Here is a 19,868-nt window from a genome sequence, read left to right as displayed (position 1 = left end):
CGACCAGTTGCCGGTTTTCGCCAAGTCTGCCTTGGACGCTTTTGGCGTGACTTGACGGACGATCCTCTTCTTCGCCTTCTCATGCGCCACAGAATCGCGCGACTAGTAACTACCAACCATGCCACCATGTGAAGCAAACCAGGCAAATCGTCTCTGGTGACTTGGCAGATAGAATATGTGATGCCTGGGGGGACTAACTTGGCGGTCACTCAGCGCACTCCGGCACCTTGTTTTGGTAGCCCGATCCCCAGTCGGTTACACAAGGAGTAGAAGAATAAGTATTTTTGACGGTTTAGCGAGCGTGTACAAGCCGATGGATAATACCATAGCGCGCGACCGCGTACGTCGTCGTGAGTACACTGTCAACTCGCCTCGGCGAGGACTAGTTTGTAAAGGCAAGCAAGTAAACGAGCCGTCAACAAGCCTCGAGCACGCGTACGTGTGAGGCACAGTTGAACAGAGGTAGAACGAGATAGAAGGCGGACGGGTCCGTCGATGAACGAGCCGGAAGAGCAAAGGGTGCCAGTCTTCGCGAGTTTGAGAGCCTCATGTGGCTCGCGCAACATCTGCAACGGCAACGTTAGTGGATAGAATATAGACGACGATACAGCGTAAGCTCACCATGAAGAACATCCATCGTTCAGGTGCCGAAACCGACGCCCGCGAACGCAGCAACGAGGGCAAGAATCGTACGCTTGGACGATTGCATGGTGGCAGAGGCACGAGCAGGGGTGCGAAGCAGCGCGGGAACAATGTGGGTGGTAATGGGGTTTAAGACTTGAGAGCATGGGCCAGGGATGTGAGGGGCGACAGCGCGCCAACCGAGAGTGTTGGACAGGGCGACAAAGTCCCATACGAGCGGAAGTTGAACAGCAGAAGCGACCAGGTACGCCGACCAGCGAGGAGCGTCGTCGATGGAGGTCGGAGGTCACAGGTTAGGTCCGAAGAGATCCACTTAAGCTCCGGCGAGGGGCACCATGGCGCTCTGAGATCTGCCGTAGAGCGCGAGCGGGTCCATGGGCGACGGAAAGTGGCGCAGGTAGTGCGCGCAGGGGTCGAAGTGGTGGGCCTAGACATCCCGGTTAGCGCCGCTCTAGCCGTCGCCAGTATGAAACCTGTTGCTGCCGAGACTGTTATCGACGGTGCTGTCGACATCGGCCACGCCGCACGAGGAGGTCGCTGAATACGGAGGTACTCCAGGAAAATGATGCCTTGGATATGGAGGACCGGCGAGGGCGGCAGAGATATCGTTGCGACTTCAAGATCCTCGGCAACGAGGATGGTCAATGGCCTTGGAATCTTCCATACTGATGGTATGGCGTGTAGTTCTTTGAAGACGATCATGCTCTGCAACTCTTCATCGACGACGGTGGTCCGTGGCTGTTCAGCCGCGACGGCAGCCTCCAGCGGCTCAACACCCATGACGGCCTCAATGACGGCCGGGGAAGGAAGCGTACTAGCTGGCGGCAGGGGTGTTGTTTTCAGCCTCCTGTATAGTCGTGGTCTAAGATAGCGTGTGAGCGATGCAGGAAAGAGATGAGAGCGAGGCAATACGCACCTCAGGCACGGAAGAGACGCAGAAATATCTTCGCGCTGGTCCCCCATTGGTTGAACATCGTCATCTGCGTCCGTGGTCTGGGTGTCGCAAGGATCACGACGTCAGCGGCGACTATGCGATAACGAAACGCTACGCACCTGGCCCGTGTGGCCATCCCACGTCCTCATCGTCGACGACCATGTACTCGTCGTCCACGATCTCCATCTCATGGTCGAGCTCCATGTTTTCCATCACATCGTCTCGAACGATCTTCGTGGGTCCATATTTGCCTTGAGAGAAGCCACAGCCTCATAGAACAGCTGTTGCTCCAGGACCGTGGGCTTGCCAGCCTCGCGCGCTGGGACGCGATAGACGCGAGGCCTCTTGGCTTTGTTGTAGGCGACGGAAGGGGCGTCGCGCGGGAGAGGCTGGCGCTGAGGACGGGGGCCGTAAGCTTTGGCTTGGGGACAGGTAAAGGGGACGGTACCATTCTGGCGAAACGTCTGAGGGCCCAGCGTACGGAGAGTGCATGTGAGGTCTTCAAATCGTGTTATCCTCATCACAACGACTTCACAAACTTGACTATGGAGCATGCTCGCTAGCATTGAAGCCACCTTTGTCTTTTATGTAAAGCTCGTTCAAATTGCATCCTGGTGGGCGTCAATTGGTCGATATTTCACAAGAACATGGGCCTGAGGGTATAACATCGACGTAGTCATTCTCGACTCTCTGGCCCTCGTCACACTATGCATCATGTATCGCGTCTCCAATCCTAGGCATACCCGTAGAGCTTCGACTCCCGATATTACATCAGGTCCCATGCATATATGCTCAGCCACACGCGAGGGGATCGTCTCGTGCTCGTGAGGTTGGTACGAGGGAGAAGAGACTCACAAGTACTGAGTATGGCGCCTGTATAATCGAGAATAGCGGGCCTGCAGCCAAAATTGTCCGTGTTGTCAAAGAGGGAGTGGCGACTTTGCCGAATGACAATATTCTGTAGAAAACTCCTTCGCAGGGACCCGAAGTTGTCCGGAAGCAATTTCAATGCAGGGCGAGTAGACAAGATGGCGGACGCCAGGTTTAGTCCCGCTGAAAGCCGTGTGGTTAGCACTCCGAGCGGGCACACGACCCGTACGAAAGCCTCTGCTAACCTGCATATATGATTTGCGCGAGTTTTAACCCAATCTTGGCGTCACGTTTGTGTAATGTGGCATAGCAGGCTCATTCTGCGCATCTCTCGCATGCTGAATGCACAAGCTTGGTGGTCTTGGGCCAGAAAAATGAATACGACATTGATGGCTGGGTCGCCGATGATGGGGTCTGCAGATCCGCAGAATATGAAGCGATGGCGACAGGCGGGAGCTGGGAATGGCTCTGGGACGGGTGGTGGTCTGCGCGAGGGCGGGCGGCAATGGAGTCTGGACAAAGAGACGGAGGGTGTCACGTCGGACGCGCGGGAGGAGAGCGTGACTCCTTGCGGTGGCCACGAGCCAAACACACAAGCGGTGCTTCCCCATCGACCGCACCTACTCTCCTCCTCCCTCCTATTTTCCCTCCCTCCCGCGCCTTCCGACTCTCCTCACGAAATCCAGTCATGGCGGCCGCTGCAGGCAACAACGCTTATCCCATGCCCGCGTCAAATGCGGATCTCGCCACCACTTGGGCGTATCTCGAGGAGGGTGTCGACCATATCATGACCAAGCTCCAGACAGGCGTTTCGTACTCCAAATACATGAGCCTCTACACCGTCTCCTACAACTATTGCACGTCGTCCAAGATGCATGGAACGGGGAGCGACGCCGGTGGAGGCATGGGCCACCGAAGTGAGTACCCTCTGCTCCCTCAAGTCCATCTTCGTTGAACGCGACCCAGCCGGTGCCAACCTGATGGGCTCTGATCTGTACAATAACCTCATTCGATACTTTGTTCACCATCTCAAGACCCTCCGAACAGTGCGTTTCCCCGCCACCCTGTTGTATGCCGTTAACGCGGGCGCTTCTGCAGACCTCCGACACGCTTCAGGACGAAGCGTTGCTGCGGTACTACGCTCAGGAGTGGGATCGGTACACGACCGGTGCCAACTACATCAACCGCCTCTTCACCTACCTCAACCGTCATTGGGTCAAGCGGGAACGCGATGAGGGAAGGAAGGGTGTTTACCCCGTATACACGGTCGGTCTCTCATCAGCCCCGCCGCCGTCCTGCGCTCATCCCCCATCTCTAGCTCGCACTCGTTCAATGGAAGTCCAACTTCTTCATTCATGTGCAGAGCAAGGGTCAGAAACTTGCCGGTGCCATCCTTAGGCTAATTGAGCGCCAGCGGAATGGTGAGACGATCGACCAGACCCTCGTAAAGAAGGTCGTGGACTCGTTTGTCTCCCTCGGCCTCGAGGAGAACGACATCAACAAGGTCTCGTACGAGGTGTACCGCGAACACCTTGAGACCCCCTTCCTCGAAGCGACCGAGAAATACTACCGCACGGAATCCCAGACGTTCCTCGGCGAGAACAGCGTCGCCGACTATCTCAAGAAGGCCGAGGAGCGGTTACGCGAGGAGGAGGACCGCGTCGAGCGTTACATGAACTCCAACACCCGCAAAGCACTCATCACTAAATGCGAGCACGTCCTCATTCGTGAGCACTCGGAGCTCATGTGGGACAACTTCCAGACCCTGCTCGACTTCGACAAGGACGAGGACCTGCAGCGCATGTACGCCCTCCTTGCCCGTATCCCCGAGGGTCTCGAGCCCCTGCGCAAGCGCTTCGAGGATCACGTCAAGCGTGCCGGTCTCGACGCCGTCGCGAAGCTGGTGACCGAGGCAGGTGCGGAGAAGGGTGCGGGTGGCGAGGTCGACCCCAAGAAGTACGTCGACGCGCTGCTCGAGGTGCACCAAAAGAACTCCGAGACGGTCACCCGTAGTTTCCGTGGTGAAGCTGGTTTCGTCGCGTCGCTCGATAAGGCGTGCCGTGACTTCGTCAACCGTAACTCCGCCACTGGCACGTCGTCGACCCACTCTCCGGAGCTGCTTGCCAAACACGCAGACGCATTGCTCCGCAAGAACAACAAGATGGCCGAGGAGGAGGACCTCGAGAACGCGTTGAACAAGGTGGTACGTAACCTCGTCCTTGCCGGATTGAATTTCAGCTGAAGATATGCGGATGAATAGATGATCCTGTTCAAGTACATCGACGACAAGGATGTGTTCCAGAAGTTCTACACCAACAAGCTTTCGAAACGTCTGATTCATGGTGTGTCGGCATCTGACGAGGCGGAGGCAAGCATGATCTCGAAGCTCAAGGAGGCTTGCGGTTTCGAGTACACCAACAAGCTGCAGCGCATGTTCACTGGTGAGCGCCGAGCGTCTTAACCATTGCCATTTGCTTACTGTGACTTCTTGATAGACATGAGCCTGAGCAAGGATCTCACCGACAACTTCAAGGAGCGCATGCAACAGAACCACGATGACATGGACATCACCTTCTCCATCATGGTCCTTGGCACCAACTTCTGGCCCCTCAATCCGCCCACGCACGACTTCATCATCCCCGCCGACATCCTCCCGACCTACACCCGCTTCTCACAGTACTACCAGCAGAAGCACTCTGGGCGCAAGCTCACCTGGCTCTGGAACTACTCCAAGAACGAGCTCCGCACGAACTACCTCAACCAGAAGTACATCCTCGTCACGAGCTCGTGGCAGATGGCGGTCCTCCTGCAGTACAACAACAATGACACGCTCTCGCTTGAGGAGCTCTTGGCCGCGACGGCGATCAGCAAAGACATCCTCACGCAAGTGCTTGCCGTGCTCGTGAAGGCGAAGATCCTCGTCAACGACGAGACGGACCAGTACGACTTGAACCCCAGTGCGTTCCTTCCCGGGTTGAGCCGATAGCGTAGCTTGCTAACTTTGTAACAGACTTCAAGTCGAAGAAGATCCGTATCAACTTAAACACACCCATCAAGGCTGAGCAAAAGGCCGAGTCGACGGACGTGCTTAAGACGGTCGACGAGGACCGCAAGTACGTCATTCAGGCGACCATCGTCCGGTACGTCAAGTTTCCGTCTATTTGCCTTCCTTTCATTCACCGCGTTCCACAGTATTATGAAGGCGCGCAAGACGATGAAGAACCAGACACTCATCCAGGAGGTCATTCAGCAGATCTCCACGCGGTTCTCGCCCAAGATCCCCGACATCAAGAAGGTACGTCTGGCGTGTCCACTTCTCATTACCTCCGTCCCATCAACATGGTTATGATATTCAGGCAATCGACCACTTGCTCGAGAAGGAGTACATCGAGCGCGTGGAGGGCACGCGCGACACGTTCGCCTACGTCGCCTAGGACTTTTTTGCAGCAGTTGTCTTGGCTTGCCTTCTGATCCTGAGCACCATCACGCAAGGACGTTCCGATCCCGTCGCCGCCGCCTCCCTACCTTCCCCCATCCCCCTCCACGCGCGTCTCATGCATATGCTCTATATCGTGTCTAGAAGTCTGTTGTAGCATAGTACCATACCAACCCTCCTTCATCTGCACGAATCATAAAGTCGATCTGTGCTCATCGGACCCATCGGACGAGAGATATCATGCAACATTCCTTCATTCCGTCCATTGTCGCTGAGTATACATGGGATCAAGAAATTGAAGCTATTGAGTGAGCTCCACGAGAGTAACACCTCGGGGATCGCATCCGATGACCTCCTGCCACACCTCCGCCAGGCCGTCCTCCTCGCAGCCTACTTGCATCCCGTTGTCCCGCAGCACGTAGTACGCCCTGTGCGGGGTCTGCACGACCGCCAGCGCAGGGTGCAACCCTTCGCGGCCGCCCGGCGTGGAGAAGTGCACGCTCTCGACGTGGTGGTGTCTGTGAGGGAGGCGGCGTCCAGCACGCGCGAAGGAGAACCCACCCAAGGGGAGACGACGCACTCGGGAAGGAAGAGCGTCGGCGCCGCGCGTCCGTTTCCTGGTCGACCGCGCCGCGACACCCGTTCGGGCAGCCCCGCGAACTCGTGCGCCATCTCGCTCGCCGTCATCTCCGGGCCGCTGACGCTGCGAATTCAAGTTCAGAGGAGAGGTGCCGCACGGGCGGTCAGCGCGGCGGTTCCGCGTGGCCAAAGGGAGGGGAGGGAGACGCGCCTGTTCGCGGCGACGCACGCGAGCACGTACCGCTCCGCGACGGGGCGGAGCGCGGCGGCCTCGCGGGCGTCCGCGTTTGCGGCGAGCCGGGAGAGCCAGAGCCGGCTGATCCCGCGGTCGTAGTCTTCGACGCAGGGCCACCTCAGGTGCGCGAGGAGCGACCGGTCGCGATCGGACGCCTCCTTCTGGTTCGTCATGTATGCGGACCAGTCGGTGCGGACGGGGAAGGTTGGCCCGGGGGACCGAGGGCGTTTTCGCGTCGTGTGATCCCGAAGGGCAGAGGTGAGGGCTTGAGAGGCCGCCGGATGTCTGATGACCTCGCAGGTCGGTTCGAGCACGTAGAGCGTCTCGTGCTGGTTCGAGTTGACGACTATCTGGGCGTCTGGATAGAATATAGAGATCGCCCAGATCTCCCCGGGGACGACTTCCTGCGCGTCCGTGACCGTTCCGCGGAGCCATGAATGGAGAGCATTGTCCGCGCTGCTGGGCGAGCCGAGGGAAAGTTCGAACCAGGCTCGGGTCAAGACAAACCTGTGGATCGTCAGTCCGTTGGAACACGGGAAAAGAGCCACACTGCAGACACACCTCATTGCCACAGCGGCTTGCTTTGGGTGGTCTGGGCTTGCCCACAGCCTGGGAGAGATCGGGTTGGGGAAGCCGCTGCCGCATAGGAACCGCGCGAGGAAGGAGGCCTCGTATATGCGCTGCCGCATCGCCCCTTCGGCATCGCGCATGCGGAGATAGGGCCACATGTCCGTCGTTGATACTGCGTACTTGCTCAGAACATCGTCTTGCAGTCGACGGCCTAGATGACGGTGCACAAGGACCACTGACGCGGAGACATACACTGTGTGGTTCCATCGTTCAGCATTCGGGGAGGACGTGGGGAAAAGGCGAACACACCTGCATATCGCAAGGCGCGAGAAACAAGGCTGCATGCCGCACGTTCCTGCGGACCTAATCCGCTCAGGATAACTGCCCAGCGCTGAACGCGTCTTCGTTGAGACATGGAGGGGGGAAAGTTGATGTTGGACAGGGGCGGCACGGCCGTAACCGGGTGTTCTAGAGGGGAGAATGTGCTTTCTGTGTTACGCTGAAGCGAGGAATTGGTGTTGGCAAGGGGAACATTCGACTTAGATACCGCGGCGCTCTTGTTGGTCAGGAGTGGTTTAAAACGCTTTGCAGGGCGCGAGACGGGCTTCTCTGTAGTACTCGAAGCAGATATCGGAGCAGTGTGAGCGGAGGATGGAGCAGTACGAAGCAGCGAAAACGATAAGGTAGCGGGGGGATGTTGGCAAGGTTGAGGCGTAATTCTGGTAACAGGAAATTTGCGTACAGTGATCTTCTCAAGCCCTTCCTCCGACGAACCCGAATGGTGTCCACTCGAACGGCGGGGGTCTTGTGCCACTGGGGGTGGGTGTATGCGCGGCCGTTTGGGAGGCGGAGGCGGAGGCATCATCTCGTAGCACGTAGAAGGGGTAACCCTAGACGAAAGCACAGCGGGTTCATTCTGAGAGCATTGATGACTTTTTCAAGTTTATCCGTATCCCGGGGCGAGGCAAAGGTAGGCGTCGAGACGGAGTTGGGTATGGGCGTACTGGCGAGGGCATGGACAGGTGATGGTTGACCAGGCCGAGGCGTGTGCTCCAGAAGCTGGACAAGTGCCTTCTTCCCAAGTTTAGAGTAGCCATTTAGTTTCTTGTCCTTGCATAGAGCCTTCAGCCGTGGGACGGTGAGCTTCATAAGATCTGTTGATGTGTCGCAAACTTTGCTGAGGGAGTCTTCGGATCCCCGATTAGGTGGCATCGTATGCGATGACGAAAGCGCAGCCAAGTTGGTTTCTACAGCTTGATGGAAGGAGATGTTTGGTTGGTGGTGGAGTTGGACATGAGGGATGAGAACAGCGGAGATGCAGGCCTGAGATCCAATTCCGAAGAAGGCGGACACCTGAGGCGCCAGTTGAACCTTATCCCACTCTCTATTCCCTTCGCCACCGCTCAGGCCGCAGGATCACCCATCACCGTAACCGTCATAAAGTTGTGTCCCAACCTTCACGCCCTTGAAGCTGATTCAATCTCACTATACACCCTGTCTCGGCGACCAGCAACTGCGGTCGCGTTGCGCAAACTCGAGTGTCGTGCTCCGACCGTCTGGCAACCCTCGAGGCCGTGGAATACGAGTAGGATGATTGTCGATTTCCGATGAGCTGCCCATGTCGGCAAACACCTTGCATGACCCACTGTCCATGCATTCTCTCAACTGCCGAATGCCATTCGACCGTCGTCTCGCCGTAGGTTCCATGGTGACCCTACATCCGGATACACGCTTCTCTAGACGATAACCCCAGTCTCTGCTCCTCAATTACGACCACTGGAAGTCAACGTAACATTGGTTACCTTCGTGATGACCTAGACTTCATGGTGAGCACTCATGGTGCATCGTTGGTCTATCTTTGTTCACTTTAGATGTCCTTTCGGCGGCGCAAGCAGAGACATTCTTCGCATGCCTACGTGAGCTCCAGCGCAGCGTAGGTCGTGTGCTTGGGCGGGTCGAAAGTACGTACTCTCAGGAAGTCGTGGCCCGTATAGTTGCGGTAAGTGCTGTTCCCCCACTCAGTCTCAGTCTTCAGCTGCGCCGCCAGCAGATGGCGCGCGAACACCACGTGGATTGCCTCGCCGACCACCAAATATTTCAGCGTCGTATGAGACCGCGCGGCCCCTTGTCCCCGCACGCACAGCCTCTTCTCACGAGGAGCCTGTTGTACGCGGGCCTGATCGGCCCTTGGGTTATGCAAGGAGTCTGGAGGGGATGTAGAGACGCTTGGGGGGGGCTGTGTAGATTGTAGGAGCGGACGAGGGAAACTTTGATGCAAAAGTTCAGCCCAGAGAGTTCGGGAGACGGGTCCTGCCCTCATTCGAACGGCTGGAACCGAGACTAATTCCGACTCTCATTTTGAAGCTCGTCTGGCTAAGTTCGCTCTTCTCTGTTGCCCGTGGCTTCACCTCGGCCTCGACTCAGTCTTGCGATGGGAATGCGGCTCTCCAAAACACCGGAAACCCGCCATGGATCACACTGCGCAGCTATACGAGATCATGCAAGGACGCCAAGGCCGGGCAGCCAATGGCAACCATAATCAGGAAGGACGGGCTCGTGATGCCTCCTCGCCTTTCAGATATTCGGTATGGCCCTCCCCGCTTTCACTGGCCACGTTGGATACTCATAGCGACTTTGTGCATTGACTTCCATTACTGCTCTGACATCAGAGCCCTGCCTCTGCAGCGCTGCAAGAGCGCGCATATACACCACGCTTCTCGGATCCTGCTGCGTGAACCACATCGCTCGCCTTCGTCCGTGCGCGATGCCGCATGAGCCCTCGGCTAGTGCAATGATCGTCCGCAGTTCGTGGTTCCTCTCTGCGGCCAGCCCACGCCGGATGCCTGGGGACTTGCCACCATAAAATCTGGTACACTGGAAACCCAAGGAGTAGAGACCCTTCACTCTCGCCGCCGCCCTCGACAACAGATCCTCCAACCCCCTGCATTCACCATGTTGCCCTCCAGCCGCGTCCTCATCGCACTCGCGCTCGCAGCCTCGGCGTTCGCGGCCTCCCCCACCTCCCCCCGAGTCGCACACGAGTCGCGCGCCGCTCCTCCACGCGGCTGGGCCCCCGTCGCCCGCGCCGACGCCGCCACCCGCCTCCCCCTACGCATCGCGCTCGCCCAGCCCAACCTCGCCACCCTCGAGGCCGCCCTCCTCACCGTCTCCCACCCCTCCTCGCCCGACTACGGCGCCCACTGGAGCCCCGCCCACGTCGCCGAGACCTTCCGCCCCACGCCCGAGGCCGCCGCCACCGTGCGTGCGTGGCTCGCGGACGCCGGTGTCGCGGGCGCGCGCCTCAGCCGGAGCGGTGGCTGGGTCGAGACGGACGTGAGCGTCGCGGAGGCCGAGGCGCTGCTCGGGACGGAGTACTTCGTGTACCGGCACGCGGACGGGCGCGAGCAGCTCGCGTGCGAGGGGCGCTACAACCTCCCGGAGGACGTCGCCGCACACGTGGACCTCGTGCTCCCGACCCTGCACTTCGATGCGAAGGCCCCCGGGAGCGAGCCGGTGGTGCACAGGCGGGACAAGGCGTCCAAGGCGTCCCAGGTCGGCCAGCCGGGCTTTGGCCCTGTTCTCCCAAGACCACTGGGACGATCAGCGTGGGTGTTTTGAAAGATATGGGATATTTGTACACGCGCTGACTCTGGCATTCGTTCCAGAATATTTTCCATGAGCTCGAGCAGTGTGACACGCAGATCACGCCGGACTGCATTCGCGCGCTCTATGGATTCCACTATGAGCCGCGTGCGACCAGCAAGAACTCCATCGGAATTGGTATGTCTGCTCCACCGTTGTGTCGAAGCATCACTCACACTGTTCTCTTAGTGGAATACACACCTCAGCAATATGTTCCGTCAGATATGGACATGTTCTTCACCAACTTTTCGACATCCCAGGTCAGCCAGCGCCCTGTTATGGAGAGCATTGACGGCGGTAAGGGCCAGAGGTTTCTTCATGCTCTTTTACCGACGGTTCGATGTTTACAGGAAACATCGACGTGGATGGCGAAGGATACGACATCAACGCCGAGTCCAACCTGGATCTGCAATACGCGATGTCGCTCGTCGGCAAGTCCCAGAAAGTCACTTTGTACCAGGTTGGAGACTTGTTCCGAGGTGCGGCGGATGAGCATCTTCTATAAATTACTTCATAACTCACATACATCCCGATACATAAACAGGCGCTTCTTTCAACACTTTCCTCGACGCCATCGACGGCTCTTATTGCACCTTTGAGGGCGGTGATGACCCAACCCGTGATCCTGACTATCCTGATCCCTACGACGGCGGCTACAAAGGTATGTCCTTGTCCATCTACCTCTCTTTCACCTGCTCACCCTACCCAGGCGAGAATGACTGCGGGACCGTCTCGCCTGCCCATGTGATCTCGACCTCCTACTCCTACGACGAAGCCGAGCTCACACCCGCTTACATGGAGCGCCAGTGCGCCGAGTACGCCAAGCTCGGGCTCATGGGTGTCACCGTGCTCTACTCCTCCGGCGACTACGGCGTCGGGGGCTACGCTGACTACTGCCTCGACGACACCGGCGCACCCTCCTACGACGGCACACGCTTCTCGCCCTCCTTCCTAGCGGGTGCCCGTACGTGACCTCCGTCGGCGCGACGCAGGTGAACCCGACGCGTCCGTGACGGACCCAGAGAGCGCGTGCGAGCAGGTGATCTACTCCGGCGGCGGCTTCTCGAACGTCTTCGCGATGCCGAGCTGGCAGAAAGACGCGGTGAGCGGCTACCTGACCAAGTACCCGCCGCCGCACCCGACGGAGCTGTGGAACGCGACGGGCTCGCGCGCGTACCCGGACCTGTCCGCGAACGGCGCGAACTACGTCGTCGCCATCCAGGGCGAGTACTACTTCGTGTACGGCACCTCCGCGTCCGCGCCCGTCGTCGCCGCGATGCTCTCCGCGGCGAACGACGCGCGGCTGGCGGTCGGGAAGAAGCCGATCGGGTTCATCAACCCCACTGTGCGTGCTTCCGCTCGTGGTTTCGACGCTGACGGGGGAGGCTGACGGCGGGGGTTGCAGATCTACTCGAAGGCGTTCACACACGCGTTCAACGACATCACGAACGGGACGAACCCTGGGTGCGGCACTGTCGGTTTCTCGGCGAAGCCTGGTTGGGACCCCGTCACCGGCATGGGCACGCCCAACTTCCCCGCGCTCCTCAAAGAGTGGCTTCTCCTGCCGTGAGAGCTATTCGGTGTCGTCCTTCTAGTGGTGTACCCCGTATTATTTTGTAATGGCCATCATCACCTGGGTGCAATCCAACAATGATATTCGCCCAACTACGGTACAAATGTTTGTGCTTCAATTCGCCGGCCGTAGTCATAGCACGAGATTATAGAGGCAGGTTACGATCACGGTCGCCGAGGCGCAGACGGTCCTGCGGCCCATGTGGGCGTGCTTCTCCCGCCGCCGCCGCCGACGACGACGAAATCCCCGTTTCTCGAGGCTGCTCTCCCTCGTGTTATAACAGGTACTTCGAGAAGTCGAATGGCGAGGACGCGCTCGACGCCGCCTTCGCCGCCGCCTGCAGCGCCGTCCAGGACGGGTCCCCGGTGACACCGATCTCAAAGTCCGCGCCTTGCTATGCGCGCACGGCACCGTCAGCCCACGATACACATGCGAGAGACGAGGGGGCACGCACGTGCGGGTCCGCGTTCGGGATCGCTTGCCAGTAGAGCCAGGGGAGGCCGGCGGCGACGATCTGGGCGGACCACTGGGCGATGTCCGCGTTCCGCGCGGACGCGCTCTGCGCGCCGTCGCCCGGGTCGCAGTTCGCCGCGCCGTTGTTCGCCGACGTCGCGTAGCACACGCCCCTGCGGCGGCGCGCGGAGTTGAGCGTCTCGGAGCGAGGCGGAAGACGGAAGGACGGGGGACGCACCACTCCTCCATGATGAGCAGCTTGCCGGCGGCGACGGCCTTGGTGACGTAGCCCTCGAGCTTCGCGGTGTCGAAGTCGCCCGGGCCGTACGCGTGGATGGCGAGCATGTCGAGCGCGTCGCAGCCGAACCACGCGGTCTGCATGGACTCGTCGAGGTACGACTCGCCGCCGGTCGTCACGAGGATCTGTTGCGCCGTCTGAGCGCTGCGCCCCGCGTCTCCCAACACCAAACCCCGCGAGCACGTACCCCGCTGTTCGACCCGAGCTGGTTCTTGATCGTCTGCGCGCGGTCGCACTGCCACTGCGTGTGCGCGGCAATGTAGTCCGCGCCCTTGCCGATCATCGCCTCGTTCTCGGCCTCGAACGCGAAGATGTAGTCGCGCAGCTCCTTCCACGGCTTCCCGAGCGTCGTGTGCTCGTGGTTGAGGATGTACTCCAGCCGCTTGTCGAACGCGGCCTGCGGCGTCGCCTGCTCGTAGAAGAAGCCGGTGCCGTAGATCGCGCCGTAGACGTCCCCGGCCGCGAGCGCGTTGAAGCTGTGCATCGAGATGAGGAGCTGTAGGCGCGGAGGTGAGCTTGGGGTTGTACGACGGGAAGAGAAGGGCGGAGCGAACCTTGATCCCGAAGGAGTGAGCGGCGACCATGAAGTCGTCGAGGCGTTCGAGAACGGTTGGGTTGTAGCAGGAGGTGTCGCCATCGCAGATCTTGGTCGGTTCGAGGTCGGGGAAGGCGTTGATCGAGGTTCCCTTTGGTGAGCCGCTTTGGCCATCGAGCCAGACACGGAGTACCTTCATGCCCGCGCTCTGAAGGGTCCTGCGGCACAAACATGACGTCAGATGATCCCACGGAGAATGATAAGTATATTGAAAACTCACTTGAGATACGCCGTTCGTCCATCAGCGGTCAGCCCAGCAGCGTAGTACAAGTTGGACCCGGCGAAAGGTGCCGCCACTGCAACCTGTGCAAGAGGCAGTACGCAGGCGAGGAGAGTCGCAAAACGCATCGGGGTGGATTTGTTGCAGTCTTTGAACACGGTGGTGCTCCCAATCACGGTGAGGTGGGTGGTCTGGCAGCGAAGGTTCTGTAAGTCTGCGATCCAGCATATATAGCACCTCGAAGACCGCAAATAGATGACGCACCTGCTCGAGAAGGACTGCCGTGAGAGGGTTCAGTCCACGATCACGCGGCTCTGTCGGACAGATCGGTGTGTGTGTGCCCGCCGTTAACTGCACAGTGCACTGCATGCGATCAAACCGGACATCCACGCTGAGTCGGCGGCATTCCACTGGTTGGAGAACATCGATCTGACTGTGATGAGCGTGGAGCGCCGTCGAGGATCTGTCGTTCTGTGATCATGCATGATGCGCGTGGTGCGTCCACACGTCCGTGACTTGATATGCCGTCAACGTGGCGGGGCCGTGACGCCGCGACAATCGCAATTGCGCCATACGCTGTGCTTGTCGAGGCTTCCAGGAATCGCCTCTGTACAGCACATCCGCGGTATGAAAGTGTGTTCTTTTGCTTGAGTACGTGCCTAGGCGGAGGCTTTAACGGCGGCGAGTGACACTGCAAACGAGCATGTCAAGCTGAAGGACACGGAGGTTCAGAGAGAAGATACGCACTTGTCGCATTGACCTTCGTCGAATCGACCGCCGTAACGCCCGAGGGCTGCATCGGCGCCGCTGACCGCGGGCTCTGGTGCGATGCCCACAGCCTTGGAGGGCACTCACCTCGGCGTCCAGCTCCCGCGCGCAGGCCGCGAGGGCTCTCGAGCGCGCCCGTCTGGCTCGCGGGATGCCTGCCAGGTTGTAGACCTATACGTACAGTGACAAACGACGAGTGATTTGCGCACTCGTTCAAATGCAAATGCACCAAGCTGCCACCTGTGTTCGACATGGTGGTCCGCAAGGAAAAGGAAAAGGAAAAGGTCATTGTCAAAGAGGCGCCGGTGAATGGATGTGGCGAACACGTGCCCGCGATCAGGACGACCGTCACAGTCGCTTGCACCTTGCCTTCAGACCGCCACTGTCCTCACCCACCAAATTCCAATCCATGTCGCCCTCGCTCACCGCCCGCATGCGCGATCGACATGAACTCCGGAAGCCACCCGCCCTCTGAACCACTACCACGCATCTTGTTCACTCGTCAGACCACCCGAGTCTCCGCTCTCCCTGTGCCTTCGGGCCAGCTGCACACGGTCGACGTCGCGGACTTCGGTCCTCCCACACGGCGTCGGACCATTGAGACCTCGGAACAGCAATCACGAAGCACTTTGACCCGCGCGGCTCCCTTTCTTGGCCCCTCGCACCGCGCGTGGCTCGTTCCGCTGTCGAACATTCTTGGGGTGGTTGGATGGTTGGAGGCTGGTGGGCATTCAGCGAAGGGCGAGTGGTCAGATATTTCCTTACGCTCTGTGTACCCCCACACCAAATTGCTAGCCACCTCGTTCCGTCTGGCATGTCCGTCCTTATGTATGCACGCGCGCACTCAGGTGTGAAGATCATGAACGTGGCTTTCGTTTCCATTCCGTGGGTACTGATACATGAAAGGTCATAGCGATACATAATGTGATAATGATAAGCAGAGCAAGGAGAGACGCGCGAAAGAAGCAGGGCGCTGCCCGATGAGACTGGGGAGAATCTTGAGGATGATGGGGGTTTGGGGGAAGAAGTGAAGTCTTGAGGGAGCGTGCTTGAGGACGCGTAGGCGCGTGCGTTGTTGATAGACATTTTTTGGGCGTTTGCGTTGGAGAGGGAAGAGGAAGGGGGGAGACGGTCGGCGCAACGCGCTCAGGACCGCAGGATGAGGAACGCGCTGAGGCCGACGGCGACTATGAGGACGCCGAAGACGAGGAGCGCATAGAGGCACCGCTTCGCCCACCGGACCTCGGTGCGGCGCATGGACTCGATGATCTCCTGGCGTTCGTGTTCAGGCTTCGAGGGTTCCCAGCCCTCGGGCGCGTTGAGCGGGGAGAGGAGGATGAAGGCACCGGCCACCCAGAAGAGGGGGAACACTGAGGGCAAAGCAGGGTGGTCAGGATCTCGTTCGCGACCACAGCAGAGACATGAAGTACTCACGGAAACCGAACTTGAAGAGATACATCGCGAGCGTGGGCTGGTCCGAGACCTGGGTGTATGCCGGGGGCGCGAGGCTCTCCTCGTACGAGGGCGGGGCGAGCGTCGCGGTCTCGGACTCGACGAGGGTCGAGTGGCGGAGCTCGTCGTGGCGGCTGTCGCGCGTGCCCGCGGAGAGGGCGAGGGATTCGCGCGAGCGCGAGTGCGAGACGCCGAAGAAGGTGTCGATCGGGTCCACCGCGTCTTCGCTGCGCGCGCGGGGAGTGTGGGTGCGCGCAGGGGAAGGAGGGGCGACCGGAGAGGAAGTCTGGGCTTCAATGTCGCGCTCGGGGGTCGCGGGGCGCTCGAAGAGGCCGAAGAGGGTGGGGCGAGCCGGGGAGGAGGTGGTCGTGAAGGAAGACATTGCGTGTATGGGTGCGGTCGGAGAGGGTGGTTGGCGTTGAGTGCGTCGGGATGGCGGATCGGCGGATGGCTGCTGTGAGCAGTGGTGAGGAGGCCATGACGCGGCGGGGGCGGGCTTTATACGCGGCGGGCCAAGAAGCGAACAGCAATCAACGGGCAATCCACAGGCAATCGGGCGACGGAGTGGGCGTGCGCCCACGAGCCACCTTCTTTCGGAAAGTAAGCCTAACAAGAGCAAACAGCACCAAGTATTGTCACGTGCATAATATACCGATCTGGGTAACAACCGCGCACAAAGCCGCATTTGGACCGCCTTGATCCTGTATTGGGATGTTTGTTCACGTGGCATGTTTCATCACCAAGTGCATGTCCAATTTCAATACCACATGTATCTAACACCTCTAGCTCATGAAACACATTAGTCCAAGCGTACAGTACTCCTATACGATCTATCCAGTGAATAGCTGCGAGAATGTACGATAGCGCGACAGCATGCGAGCGGAAAGCACGAGTACTCAAACCCGAACGACGGAGATAGTATAGACGCATACTTTTCACTTTACCAACGCTCCCTCCCAAGTCGCTACGACGACGACGAGTGCTCGACGACCTGCACGCTCGTCATCGCGCTCGCAAAGTCGATCCGCGGCGCCGGCGCCCGCCTCGCCCCGCTGCCGCTGCCAGCGCCCTCCTCCGAATCGCTCGCCTCGCTCGTGCCCTCCCGCGCGCGCTCCCCGAGGAGCCCCCACTGCACCCACCAGTCGTCCGCCTCGTCCTCGCAGTCGTACCCGAACACGATCCTGTACTCCTCCCACTTCGCGGCGGCGGCGGCGGCGGCCTCTGCCGCTCCCCGAACCGCCTCCTCCTCCGCCCCGTGCTTTGCGGCGTCGGCGTCGAGGACGTTGCGGCCCGCGGCGGCCTTGGCGCGCATCGCGGCGTCCCTGATGAGCGCGTCGGGCCCGTCGGCGGTCATGAAGAACGTGGCCTGGAGCTCGCCCGCGCGGACGGCGCGGACGCGCGCCTGGCGGAGCTCCTGGAACGCGTGCAGGAAGGAGCGGATTTGGCGCGGGCAGGAGAGGTGCGAGAAGAGCTTCGCGAGCACCGCGCCGTCCTCGACCGCCATCGCGGTCCCTTGGATCGTCGACGGCTGTGGGAGGGGGGCGGGAGGTGTGTATGGGGCAGGAACGAGGAACGGGCGAACGGCGTCAATGGGGATATGGGAGCAAGAGAGCACGCGAGAGACGCACCGGGAACGGGTGCGCGGCCTCGCCGATCAGCACCAGCGCGCCGTCCTCGGACACCCAGTCCTCGAGGTCGGTGTGGTCCTTGATCGGTATGGGCCCGATCGCCTTGCGCGCGCACGCGATCGCGGGCTTGAAGCTACGTGACCAGCACCGTCCTCAGCACTTGACGGAGAAACCGAAGAGACGAACGCAACGCACATCTCGCCGATGCCGTCCGCGATGCCAGAGAGGTCGACGCAGGGCTCGTCCCCGAAGTGGCCCGCCCGCCCGTCGTCGGGGGCGTACACTTGGATCGCGATCTTTCCCGTCTGGCCCTAATCGGATTAGTCCGACCAGCATGCACGGACGCGCTCGGAACGCACCATAGGGTACGCGATGATGGCGTGGCCGCTCCCAAACGCCGTGAAAAGGTACTCCTGCGCGGACGTCAGCCGTCGGACGGGGGAAGCGGCCGCGAGCACGCGACTCACGTATCCTTGAGGATGTCGTCGTCCTCGCGCAACGCAGACCTGTCGATCACGGCGCTGTCGGCGCACGCAACAGCAAGCACACCGTCAGTGCGCTCTCACGGTGCGGGCGACACACTCACTCGTACAACGCCAGCCGGTCGGCGTGCCGGCCGCCGGCTGCCCGATCACCTCCTTGCGCGCGAGCCCGTGCTCGCCGTCCGCGCCCACGACGACGTCCGCGCGCAGGACCTCGCCGCCCGCGAGCGTGACCGCGCCCCCCTCCGCGCTGATCCCCGCGACCGCGCAGCCGTGGCGGACGCGCGCGCCGCGCGCGACGGCGGCGTCGAAGAGCACGTCGTATAGGTCGGCGTGCTGGCGCGGGGGTGCGGTGCGTCAGTGCGGCAGACGCGGCGGGCGGGGACTCACGCTGAGGATGAGGTAGCTCCCGCGGCTCTCCTTGAGCAGCTGCTCGTCCCACGCGTGCTGCCCCAGGTTCTCCCCGGACTCGTCTGCGCAGGAGGGGGCCATAAGAATCGCGTGACGAGGGAAAGCGGCAGCGGGACGGGCGTGCTCACAGCGTCCGAAGTCGAGCTTCGTGGTCACGATGGCGGTGCGGAGGAGCGCGTCACGGAGGCCCCAGTGGAAGAAGATCTTGGAGAGGTTCGGGGGCACGCGCACGCCTCCGCTTCCGCGCTGCACGGACGCGCGTAAGCTGGCGCGCGCGCTGGGGCGAAACAGAGAGGGGGGGGACGCACCGCACCGTCGTACGACGCGCGCTCGAGCACCTGCACGTTGTGGCCCACGCGCCGCAGCGCCAGCGCGCACGCCAGGCCGGCGATCCCTGTGACCCAGCGTCAGCTGCAGCTTCGCAGCGCCCACGGAGGGACGGACGCCCAGCGACGCACCTCCGCCGACGACGACGAAGTCAATAGAAAGTTGCGCCTGCAGCGGCGCGTTCCCGCTCGAGGACACAGAGGACTGGAATCGGACGCGGCGCGGCGTGAGCCTCACTTGTCCAGCTCCCCCAGGTGCGAAGGAAGGTCACGCACCTCGGCACTCGCGCTCATCTTCGTCTGTGCCTTGAGTGTGGTTTCGAGAACGGTCGTGAATGTGAACGGTTCGAGTTCGCGGGTACGGATCGTGGCGGGGAGGACGCGGGCGAGATTCACAGAGGAACGAGGGAGATGGTGAGACCCAGGAAGACGGCGGCGAGGGGTGTTCGAGTGCTCGAGGGGTGGACGCCCCTTGGTACGTTTAAGTGCGAGCGCTCGGAATGGGCCAGGACACAAAAATTGCTTCCGCGACCTTGCGCGCCGCCGGCTAGGGCCAAGCGTCGGCCCTCGATTCGGCGACGGGAGGCTGGAGCGGGCACGATGCCTGGGGGCAACTGCAGGCGGCTGCGAGCCGTCGCGCGTGATGCACAGCGACGTCCGCGCTGATTGGCAGCCGATATTTGAATATCGCCCGCGCTCAGGGCCGCTCGATCCTCGAACGGGGCGAGTTGTGGTTGGAGAAGGCGGAGGAGCG

General features: G+C 60.6%; 7 protein-coding genes across 7 annotated transcripts; 2 read left to right on the top strand and 5 right to left on the bottom strand.

Annotated features, from left to right (window-relative positions):
• Nucleotides 1-955: 955 nt before the first annotated feature.
• Nucleotides 956-1,780, bottom strand: BXZ73DRAFT_101209 (uncharacterized protein; the record flags this gene model as incomplete). Its single annotated transcript, XM_048014823.1, has 4 exons — nt 956-1,069; nt 1,132-1,504; nt 1,559-1,635; nt 1,718-1,780. The coding sequence occupies 4 exons, from the start codon at nt 1,778-1,780 to the stop codon at nt 956-958; spliced, it is 627 nt and encodes a 208-aa protein (XP_047878260.1).
• A 1,387-nt stretch (nt 1,781-3,167) lies between these two features.
• Nucleotides 3,168-5,880, top strand: BXZ73DRAFT_46382 (Cullin-domain-containing protein; the record flags this gene model as incomplete). The annotated part of the gene is made up of 9 exons (XM_048019684.1): nt 3,168-3,363; nt 3,413-3,492; nt 3,545-3,712; nt 3,765-4,649; nt 4,707-4,887; nt 4,942-5,403; nt 5,457-5,586; nt 5,639-5,741; nt 5,803-5,880. 9 exons carry the CDS (start codon nt 3,168-3,170, stop codon nt 5,878-5,880), a joined length of 2,283 nt encoding a protein of 760 aa, XP_047878259.1.
• Nucleotides 5,881-6,183: 303 nt separating this feature from the next.
• On the bottom strand, nt 6,184-8,415 carry BXZ73DRAFT_89860 (uncharacterized protein; the record flags this gene model as incomplete). The annotated part of the gene is made up of 6 exons (XM_048025417.1): nt 6,184-6,400; nt 6,463-6,585; nt 6,673-7,519; nt 7,576-8,156; nt 8,200-8,269; nt 8,301-8,415. The coding sequence occupies 6 exons, from the start codon at nt 8,413-8,415 to the stop codon at nt 6,184-6,186; spliced, it is 1,953 nt and encodes a 650-aa protein (XP_047878258.1).
• A 1,803-nt stretch (nt 8,416-10,218) lies between these two features.
• BXZ73DRAFT_89859 (subtilisin-like protein) lies at nt 10,219-12,478 on the top strand (the record flags this gene model as incomplete). The annotated part of the gene is made up of 8 exons (XM_048025416.1): nt 10,219-10,842; nt 10,932-11,046; nt 11,098-11,205; nt 11,259-11,387; nt 11,453-11,569; nt 11,618-11,872; nt 11,901-12,253; nt 12,314-12,478. The coding sequence occupies 8 exons, from the start codon at nt 10,219-10,221 to the stop codon at nt 12,476-12,478; spliced, it is 1,866 nt and encodes a 621-aa protein (XP_047878257.1).
• A 277-nt stretch (nt 12,479-12,755) lies between these two features.
• Nucleotides 12,756-14,175, bottom strand: BXZ73DRAFT_89858 (glycoside hydrolase; the record flags this gene model as incomplete). Its single annotated transcript, XM_048025415.1, has 6 exons — nt 12,756-12,875; nt 12,936-13,107; nt 13,173-13,357; nt 13,420-13,728; nt 13,787-13,985; nt 14,048-14,175. The coding sequence occupies 6 exons, from the start codon at nt 14,173-14,175 to the stop codon at nt 12,756-12,758; spliced, it is 1,113 nt and encodes a 370-aa protein (XP_047878256.1).
• Nucleotides 14,176-15,961: 1,786 nt separating this feature from the next.
• BXZ73DRAFT_89857 (uncharacterized protein) lies at nt 15,962-16,649 on the bottom strand (the record flags this gene model as incomplete). Its single annotated transcript, XM_048025414.1, has 2 exons — nt 15,962-16,185; nt 16,250-16,649. 2 exons carry the CDS (start codon nt 16,647-16,649, stop codon nt 15,962-15,964), a joined length of 624 nt encoding a protein of 207 aa, XP_047878255.1.
• Nucleotides 16,650-17,231: 582 nt separating this feature from the next.
• BXZ73DRAFT_101203 (FAD/NAD(P)-binding domain-containing protein) lies at nt 17,232-19,408 on the bottom strand (the record flags this gene model as incomplete). The annotated part of the gene is made up of 10 exons (XM_048014822.1): nt 17,232-17,795; nt 17,896-18,028; nt 18,091-18,200; nt 18,255-18,308; nt 18,531-18,713; nt 18,768-18,850; nt 18,917-19,034; nt 19,097-19,182; nt 19,247-19,319; nt 19,391-19,408. The coding sequence occupies 10 exons, from the start codon at nt 19,406-19,408 to the stop codon at nt 17,232-17,234; spliced, it is 1,422 nt and encodes a 473-aa protein (XP_047878254.1).
• Nucleotides 19,409-19,868: the final 460 nt, after the last annotated feature.

This window comes from Epithele typhae (assembly GCF_022376455.1).
Source record: "Epithele typhae strain CBS 203.58 chromosome Unknown BXZ73scaffold_22, whole genome shotgun sequence".
Taxonomy (NCBI): Eukaryota; Fungi; Basidiomycota; class Agaricomycetes; order Polyporales; family Epitheliaceae; genus Epithele; species Epithele typhae.
Note: the sequence above shows the minus strand (reverse complement) of the source record. Positions and strands in the feature narration are given on the sequence as shown.